At 48.0% G+C, this 10,213-nt stretch overlaps 1 protein-coding gene across 1 annotated transcript in view; it reads left to right on the top strand.

The window, feature by feature from the left end:
- Positions 1-1,575: 1,575 nt before the first annotated feature.
- LOC140479560 (vesicle-trafficking protein SEC22b) overlaps positions 1,576-10,213 on the top strand; it is a 36,180-nt gene continuing 27,542 nt past the window's right edge. The window contains exons 1-2 of the mRNA XM_072573384.1: positions 1,576-1,801; positions 7,369-7,478. Of these exons, the coding sequence (XP_072429485.1) occupies positions 1,727-1,801; positions 7,369-7,478 (185 nt within the window). The 5' untranslated portion in view covers positions 1,576-1,726. The remainder of the gene's footprint in view (positions 1,802-7,368; positions 7,479-10,213) is intronic.

The following is a 10,213-nucleotide window of genomic DNA, read 5'->3' as shown; positions in this document are numbered from 1 at the left end:
CTGCTTGACCAGATTCTGGGATCTTGCCGTGCCTAGTGTGGGATCTTGCTGTGCAAGGCGCGGGATCTTGCTGTGCCAGGTGTGTGATCTGGTTGTGCAAGGTGTGGGGTCTTGCTGTGCAAGGTGTGGGGTCTAGCTGTGCCATGTGTGTGATCTTGCTGTGCCATTTGTGTGATCTTGCTGTGCCAGGTGTGCGATCTGGCTGTGCAAGGTGTGGGGTCTTGCTGTGCAAGGTGTGTGGTCTTGCTGTGTCAGGTGTGGGATCTTGCTGTTCCAGATGAGGGATCTTGCCGTGCCAGGTGAGGGATCATGCCGTGCCAGGTGCGGGATCTTGCCGTGCAGGTGCGGGATCTTGCTGTGCAAAGTGCAGAATCTTGCTGTGCCCGGTGCGGGATCTTGCTGTGCCAGGTGTGGGATCTCGCTGAGCAAATTGCGGGATCTTGCTGTGGCAAGTGTGGGATCTTGCTTTGCCAGGTGCAGGATCTTGCTGTGCCCGATATGGAATCTTACTCTGCAAGTTGCGGGATCTTGCTGTGCCAGGTGTGGGATCTTGCTGTGCAAGGTGCAGGATCTTGCTGTGCCAGGTATGGGATCTCGCTGAGCAAGGTGCGGGATCTTGCTGTGGCAAGTGTGGGATCTTGCTTTGCCAGGTGCAGGATCTTGCTGTGCCCGATATGGGATCTTACTCTGCAAGGTGCGGGATCTTGCTGTGCCAGGTGCAGGATCTTGCTGTGCCCGGTGTGGGATCTTGCCGTGCGAGGTGCGGGATCTTGTTGTGCCAGGTGTGGGATCTTGCTGTGCCATGTGAGGGATCTTAACGTGCCAGGTGCGAGGTCTTGCTGTGCCAGGTGCGGGATCTTGCTGTGCAAGGTGCGGGACCTTGCTGTGCCAGGTGCGGGATCTTGCTGTGTCCGGTGTGGGATCTTGCTGTGCAAGGTGCGGGATCTTGCTGTGTAAGGTGTGGGAACTTGCTGTGTAAGGTGTGATCTTGTTGCGCCAGGTTTGGGATCCAGCTGTGCCAGCTGCGGGATCTTGCTGTGCCATGTGTGGGATATTGCTGTGCCCGGTATATTCCCCCCTCCCTCCCCCCGTGCCCGGCTTGTGTGATCACTTCTCGCCGTTAGGGGGAGCGCGCGTGACGCGGAACTGGAGAGGAGCTTCCGGACAGAGCGGAGCCTGCGCGCGCGTCGGAGGGTTGCCTGAGCGCGGGGGCGGTGCGTGAGCGCGGGGGCGGGGCCTGGGGGAGGGGCGGGGCTTGGACGCGGGCTCCTGGCCGCGGGGGCGGGGCCTGAACGCGGAGGGGGGCGGAGTTTGGACGCGGGCCCCGGCCTCGGGGGCGGGGCCTGAATGCGGGGGGGCGGAGTTTGGACGCGGGCCCCTTGCCGCGGGGGCGGGGCCTGAATGCGGGGGAGGCGGAGTTTGGACGGGGCCTGAACGCGGAGGGGGGCGGAGTTTGGACGCGGGCCCCTGGCCGCGGGGGCGGGGCCTGAACGCGGGGGGGCGGGGTTTGGACGCGGGCCCCGGCCGCGGGGGCGGGGCCCGAATGCCGGGGAGTGGGCGGACACCCGGACTGGTAAAGGGTGACACAAGCGGAAACTGGGGCTTAATCGGCCTGGGGGGGGGAGTGGAGAAGGCCAAGGCACCGTCCTGAGAGTGAGCGAGCGCGAAGTCCCGCAGCGACCTGAGGCCGGGGCCCAGCCTGAGCCCCGCTCCGGCTGCTGCTGCCATGGTTCTCCTGACGATGATCGCCCGGGTGGCGGACGGCCTCCCACTCGCCGCCTCCATGCAGGAGGATGAACAGGTGAGAGAGGGACAGAGGGAGGGCCACAGACAGACATCTTCAACAGGCAGGCAGCTGTGTAATCTTATCAGAATAACTACCTCCTGATCACCAGCCTGTGAGTAAAGTCCCTCCAAATACTGCCTCAAATAAGACCTTTCAGATAATACTTCTGTGGGTAACACCTCTCCAAGTATTGTCTGAGCTACTACCCTTCAGATAATGCCCCCCCCCCAAGTACTGCCTGAGATAATAACCATGTGAGCAATGCTGCTCTCAATAAGACCCTCCCAGATTATGTCTGTGAGTAAAGCCTGTCCAAATACTGCCCTAAATATGACCCTCCAGATAATGCCCCTGCAAGTATTGCCTGAGATAACACCCTTCAGATAATGCTCTTCCAAATACTGCCTGAGATGATAACCATGTGAGTAAAGCCCCTCCAAATGCTACCCTAAATAAGACCCTTCAGATAATGTTCCTCCAAACACTGCCTGAATTAACATCCTTCAGATAATATCCCTCCAAACCACATCCTTCCAAATACTACCCAGCTGACTAAAGGCCACAACCCTATGACATTTTGGTCACTCCATTATTGGAAGAATGTGACTATACTAGAGAGAGTGCAGAGATTTACCAGGATGTTGCCTGGGCTAGAGAGAGTCTGAACTATGAGAAGGGATTGGATTAGCTGGGGATATTTTCCTTGCAGCAGCGAAGGTTCAGAGGAGAGTTGAAGATAATTTATTCACTCAGAGGAAACTGGGAATCTGGAATTCACTGCCTGAAAGGGTGGTTGGGGAAGAAATACAATATTGAGCAGTAGAAAACATAGAAACATAGAAACGATACAGCGCAGTACAGGCCCTTTGGCCCTCGATGTTGCGCCGATCCAAGCCCACCTGACCTACACTAGCCCACTATCCTCCATATGCCTATTCAATGCCCGTTTAAATGCCCATAAAGAGGGGGAGTCCACCATTGCTACTGGCAGGGCATTCCATGAACTCACGACTCGCTGAGTAAAGAACCTACCCCTAAGGGATAGGATTTATGCACATCTGGATAAGAATAATGTGATCAAGGATAGTCAGCATGGTTTTGTGAAGGGCAGGTCGTGCCTCACAAACCTTATTGAATTCTTTGAGAAGGTGACTAAGGAGGTAGATGAGGGGAAAGCGGTAGATGTGGTATATATGGATTTTAGTAAGGCATTTGATAAGGTCCCTCATGGTAGGCTACTGCAGAAAATACAGAGATATGGCATTGAGGGTGAGTTGGAGGTTTGGATTAGGAATTGGCTGGCTGGAAGAAGACAGAGGGTAGTAGTTGATGGCAAAGGTTCATCTTGGAGTGCTGTCACTAGCGGTGTTCCGCAAGGATCTGTTTTGGGACCATTGCTGTTTGTCATTTTTATAAATGACCTGGAGGAAGGGTTAGAAGGTTGGGTGAGCAAGTTTGCGGATGATACGAAAGTCGGAGGAGTTGTAGACAGTGAGGAAGGATATGGCAGGTTACAACGGGATATAGAGAAGCTGCAGAGCTGGGCAGAAAGGTGGCAAATGGAGTTCAATGTAGCTAAGTGTGAGGTGATTCACTTTGGTAAGAGTAATAAAAAGATGGGGTACTGGGCTAATGGTCGGATACTTGGTAGTGTGGAAGAGCAGAGGGATCTTGGTGTCCATGTACACAGATCTCTGAAAGTTGCCACCCAGGTAAATAGTGCAGTGAAGAAGGCATATGGTGTACTGGCTTTTATTGGTAGAGGAATTGAGTTCCGGAGTCCTGAGGTCATGCTGCAGTTGTATAAGACTCTGGTGCTGCCGCATCTGGAATATTGTGTGCAGTTTTGGTCGCCATACTATAGGAAGGATGTGGAGGCACTGGAACGGGTGCAGAGGAAGTTTACCAGGATGTTGCCTGGTATGGTAGGAAGATCCTATGAGGAAAGGCTGAGGCACTTGGGGTTGTTTTCATTGGAGAAAAGAAGGTTTAGGGGTGACTTGATAGAGGTATACAAGATGATTAGGGGGTTAGATAGGGTTGACAGTGAGAACCTTTTTCCACGTATGGAGTCAGCTATTAGAAGGGGGCATAGCTTTAAATTAAGGGGGGGTAGATATAGGACTGCTGTTAGGGGTAGGTTCTTCACTCAGCGAGTCGTAAGTTCATGGAATGCCCTGCCAGTAGCAGTGGTGGACTCTCCCTCTTTATGGGTATTTAAGCGGGCATTGGATAGGTATATGGAGGATAGTGGGTTAGTGTAGGTTAGGTGGGCTTTGATCGGCGCAACATCGAGGGCCGAAGGGCCTGTACTGCGCTGTATTCTTCTATGTTCTATGTTCTAACATCTGTCCTATACCTACCACCCCTTAATTTAAAGCTATGCCCCCTCGTAATAGCTGACTTCATACATGGCAAAAGGTTCTCATGGTCAACCCTATCTAAACCCCTAATCATTTTGTACACCTCTATTAAGTCACCCCTAAACCTTCTTTTCTCCAATGAAAACAGCCCCAAGTGCCTCAGCCTTTCCTCATACGATCTTCCTACCATACCAGGCAACATCTTGGTAAACCTCCTCTGCACCCGTTCCAGTGCCTCCCCATCCTTCCTATAGTATGGCGACCAAAACTGCACACAATACTCCAGATGCGGCCGCACCAGAGTCTTATACAACTGCAACATGACTTCAGGACTCCGGAACTCAATTCCTCTACCAATAAAAGCCAGTACGCCATATGCCTTCTTCACCGCACTATTTACTTGGGTGGCAACTTTCAGAGATCTGTGTTCATGGACACCAAGATCCCTCTGCTCATCTACACTACCAATTATCCGACCATTAGCCCAGTACCCCATCTTTTTGTTACTCATACCAAAGTGAATCACCTCACACTTACCCACATTGAACTCCATTTGCCACCTTTCTGCCCAGCTCTGCAGCTTATCTATATCCCGTTGTAACCTGCCACATCCTTCCTCACTGTCTACAACTCCTCCGACTTTTGTATCATCCGCAAACTTGCTCACCCAACCTTCTAGCCCCTCCTCCAGGTCATTTATAAAAATGACAAACAGCAATGGTCCCAAAACAGATCCTTGCGGAATACCACTAGTAACTGTAATTTAGATATTCTCTTATGTTGCCACAGCCTCCAGACCTTGGGCTAAAAGACAACAAATTAAGTTAGGTTTTAGGTACTTAAAACAGACACACAGAACAGAAAGGATTTTTTCTGTTCTGCAAGCTTCTGAATTCGACCAAATATTGCCCAGCCAAATGCCGCTTCTCTGAATATTGCCTTACCAGTGCTACCTATCCCAAAAATACAGACTGAGTTGGAGAGAAATATAAATATGTATATGTTATCAATATGAAATCAGAGTAAAATTTATGTAGTTGTTACAGTTAACATTCCTGATCTTCATTCCATTCCCTAGTGTCCCATTTTTACTCTCTCTTTGCCCTTGCCCTGAGGATACCCCCGAGCCCTCATCTCTGCATTTTTTCCTTGTTCTCTCATTCCACCTTACTCATCTCTACCCTTTGACTTTCACCTCTTCCTTCCATTTCATGCCATCTTCATTCCATCCCCTTTTACTTCACTCCCTCAGCTCCAACCTTTGCTCCTCTGTCCTCTCTTGGGACAGACTATGATAAAAGGTTCAATCTCAGAATGAAGGGGTTCCTTTAAGACTGAGGTGAGGAGAAATTTCTTCCCTCAGAGGGTTGAGTGTCTTTGGAACTCGTTGCTAAAGAGACCCACAAGGATCCAAGTCCTTGTGTACATTTAAGGCTGAGATAGATAGATTCTTCATCAGTAGGGGAATCAAGGATAGAAAGTGGATGTGAGATTATTGGATCAGCCGTGATCCTATTGAATGGTGGAATAGGGTGAAGAAGCTGAAAAATTGCCTCCAGTTCCTCTCAGAATCAGAAATTGCTGGAGAAACTCAGCAGGTCTGACAGCATCTGTGGATGCAAACAGATTAGATTACTTAGTGTGGAAACAGGCCCTTCGGCCCAACAAGTCCACACCGACCTGCCAAAGCGCAACCCACCCAGACCCATTCCTCTACATTTATGCTTTCACCTAACACTACGGGCAATTTAGCATGGCCAATTCACCTAACCTGCACATTTTTGGATTGTGGGAGGAAACCGGAGCACCCGCAGACATGGGAAGAATGTGCAAACTCCACACAGAGAGTCACCTGAGACAGAGTTAATGTTGAGGCCAGTCTTCAGAACTGATAGCAGCTAAGAAAAGGTGGTATTTATGTTTTTGACGGAAGGATGGGGGGTAAGGAGTGAGCAGTTAAGTGGAGAGGAAGCACAGAGACAGAAATAATGTTCGGCAAGGCAAAGGGATTGCAATAATCAGCCAGATAAGTGGTATGAGTGAGTGAAATTGATTTGGCTGTGCTGGAAGCAACCCATGTCATAGCAGTATCTGGGATGTGGGGGTGATTAAAGGACAGGGAAGGAGGTATTCATGCTGTAATATTATAAAACTTGACTCCTGAAGACCATGGTGTCCCCAAGTGGAAAATGGGATGCTGTTCCTCCAGCTGACTGGAACATTGCAGTGGAGACTGATGTTGGCTAGAGAACACAGTAGTGTGTTGACGTGGCAGGCAACAGGAAGCTTGGAGTCATTTTTATGGTCAGAGATTGGTCACAACCTGGAGCAGCCTGTGTTTCATCTCCCCAGTAATCAATAGAGTCATGGAGATGTACAGCTTGGCAACAGACCCTTCAGTTCAACCCGTCCATACCAAAAGATGTTGTGAAGCTTGAAGGGTTCAGAAAAGATTTACAAGGATGTTGCCAGGGTTGGAGGATTTGAGCTATAGGGAGAGGTTGAACAGGCTGGGGCTGTATACCCTGGAGCATTGGAGGCTGAGGGGTGACCTTATAGAGGTTTACGAAATTATGATGGGCAAGCAGTGAATACAGTAGGCTAGATTGAGTGAAATACTGTTTCATTTGGAAGGAGTGACTGGGGCCTTCAGTAGTGGTGCACTTCCTGTGATTGCATAGGAACGTGCCATGGGTGGTGTTGGGAGTGAAGGAAGAGTGGGCCAGAATGTATTGGAGAGCACAGCTTCTGTGGAATGGTGGTAGCGACCTGCTGGAGGTAATAGAAATGGCGGTTTATGACTCTTTGGATACAGGTACTAGCAGAGTGGAAAGTCAGGGCCAAGGAGCCCGAGCATTGTTGGGGATGGAGGAGCAGAACTGGTGGAAATGGATCGGACATGGATAAGAGCCCTGTCTGAGTCTCCTGTTCCTATTTTTGGTGGTCTCCCCTCTTGTCTTCCCCTCTCTCCCACCTCGCTTCATTCATTATTCATTTGCTACAATGATCATATTAACGACTAGTACTTTACTCTTCTGTCACGCTTCTCTGTCCATTCATTGCCCAGAATTGTCTTGTTTACATATTCCATTGTGTAAAGGTATGGATAATCTCACAAGTTTGTGTTAAGGTAATGCTCCAAAGAAGCTGAAATTAGCCACTCTTCAAATTGCATGTTCTGTCTTCAGTCGTTGCTCAGTATGTGATTTCACTTTTCAGTCTGGACGTGACCTGCAGCATTACCAAAGCCAGGCCAAACAATTGTTCCGCAAGCTGAATGAGCAGTCTCCCACACGCTGCACACTGCAAGCTGGATCTATGACCTTTCAGTAAGTGTTACCCTTCCATGCTGTTAGAATCATAGAATCATAGACTCCCTACAGTGTGGAAACAGTCATTGAGCCCAAGAAGTCCACACAGACCCTCCAAAGAATAACCCACCCAGACCCATTTCATTACCCTATTACTCTACATTACTGATACACCTAACCTACACAACCCTGAACACCATGGGCAATTTAGCACGGCCAATTCAACTAACCTGCACATCATCTTTGGACTATGGGAGGAAATCGGAGCATCCGGAGGAAACCCACGCAGACATAGGGAGAGTGAGTGAACGCCACACGGTCGCCCAAGGCTGGTATCGAACCCGTGTTCCTGGTGCTGTGAGGCAGCAGTGCTAGCCACCGTGCCACCCAATGAGCGGTTCAGTGTTCAATGAGCATATTATATCCTCTATCTCTCTATCTCTCTCTCTCTCCTGAAGGCAACTCACTCATATAAGCACAAAGGTGTCAAATGTAGGTGGGTATCTGAACCTCAAAACTGTATCATCTCACTGTGGAAGATGTCATCTGCAACCACGTAAGTCTAAACAGATTAATGCTGGCAACAGTGAGATGATTTATTTGGTAGGAAAACATGCAGAGACAATCTAAAATGAAGGGTAGAATCCTAAAGCTGATGCAGGAGCAGAAACACCTGGATATGTACATAAGTTATTGAAGATGACAGGACAGCTTGAGAGAGTAGTCAATAAACATTAGGTATCCTAGAGTTTATTAATAATGGCTAATATGCCACAAGCAAAGAAGTTATGCTAGAACAGTCTAAAACACTGGTTTGGCCTTGTATTGTGTGCACCCAGTTTTGGGCAGCATTATTTTGGAAAGCACTGTGGGCAAATCTGCTTCAGTTGAGGTTTCCAAGAGGAATGTAGACAAAAGGTGGTAACTGTTGGCCTGTAAACTTAACTTCTATAGTGGGGAAAATACTTGAATTTATAATCAGGGAAGAAATAGCAGGAGAGCTGGATAGAAATTGTCCCATCGGGCAGATGCAGCATGGGTTAATCAAAGCTGGTCATGGTTAACTAACTTACTAGAATTCACTGAGGAGATTACGTGCATAGTGAATAATATGGAACCAGTGGACTCCTTTCCAGAATGTATTCGACAAGGTGCCGCACCAAAGGCTGCTGCATAAGGTAAAGGCACATGGCTTAGACAGAAGATTGGTTAACGAATAGAAAGTAAAGAGTGAGGATAAATGGGTGTTTGTCTGGTTGGCAATCAGCTTCAAAATGGAAGAATTTCTGGGACATTGGAATGAGACCAGATGAACTGCTGTGTTGAAGGACCAGCAAAAGATATCATGGGTGGAATGGTGTCCTGCTGTGTTGTAACCACAATATTTTTCTACAATTCTAAATCTCCAAACAGAGACCATACTCCCCTCAATTTATGACACTGTAAGTACTCACTGACAGTGTCTGGAGCTGTTTATATGCTCCCTGATATAAGGGTGGTGTACATAGCAGTGAATCAATATTCTTGGAAGCACTGACGGTTTCTGGCAGTGAGTACTCCTTAACATACAGTCAGTGGTTTGGAATATAAATAGGAGCAGCCTATCATGACTGATCTTTTCGTGGACTCAGCTCCACTTACCTGCCCACTCCTTTACTGTTCAAAAATATATCTAACTCTGCCATAAAAATATACAAGAGGTAACCTCAATTGTTTCGGTGGGCAGTAAATTCCACAGAGTCACAACCCTTTCGGTGAAGAAGTTCCTCCTGAACTCCGTTCTAAACATGCTCCTTGCTTCTATCGTATCTATTCCCTTCAGTATTTTATATGGTTCTTTAAGATCCACCCTCATTCTTCTAAATTCCAATGAATATCGTCCCAGTCTATGCAATCTTTCTTCATAAAACAATCCCTTCAATTCCGGAGTCAACCCAGTGAACCTCTTCTGCACCCCCTCCAGTGCCAGTGCATCCTTTGTGAAGTGAGAAGATTAAAACTATGCACAGTACTCCTGGTGTGGCCTCACCAGCACTCTGTACAGCTATAGCATAACCTCCCTGTTTTTAAACTGCCGTCTCTCTAGCAATGAAGGACAATATTCTCTTTGCTGCCTTAATTACCTGCTGTACCTGTAAACCAACTTCTTGTGATTCGTGCAGGACAACCAGCAACATGCAGCAATTTTTCACCATTTAAATAGTTGTCCATTTTAGTGTTATTCCTACCAAAGATGGATGGCCACTCAATTACCAACATTGCACTCCATCTGCAGGACTCTTGTCAACTCACTTAATCTAACTATAACCCTCTATAGATTTTGTCGTCTGCACACTTGGCTCTACCACTCATTTTAGTATCATTTACAAATTTTGACACACTACATTTAGTATCCAACTGTAAATAATTTACGGAGATTGTAAACAAATGTGGTCCCTAAGGCACACCACCATCCGCTGATTGCTAACCGGACAAACACCCATTTGTCCTCACTCTTTACTCTCTATTCGTTCACCAATCTTCTGTCTATGCCATGTGCCTTTACCTTATGCAGCAGTCTTTGGTGCAGCACCTTGTCGAATACATTCTGGAAAGACGTCCACTGGTTCCATGTTATCCACTATGCACGTAATCTTCTCAGTAAATTAGTTAAACATGACCGGCTTTGATTAACCCATGCTGCATCTGCCCGATGGGACAATTTCTATCCAGCTCTCCTGCTATTTCTTCCTTGATTATAAATTCAAGTATTT

The sequence above is a fragment of the Chiloscyllium punctatum genome, chromosome 7, assembly GCF_047496795.1.
Source record: "Chiloscyllium punctatum isolate Juve2018m chromosome 7, sChiPun1.3, whole genome shotgun sequence".
Taxonomy (NCBI): Eukaryota; Metazoa; Chordata; class Chondrichthyes; order Orectolobiformes; family Hemiscylliidae; genus Chiloscyllium; species Chiloscyllium punctatum.
The sequence above is the reverse complement of the archived record's forward strand: the minus strand, read 5'-3'. Positions and strand labels throughout refer to the sequence as shown.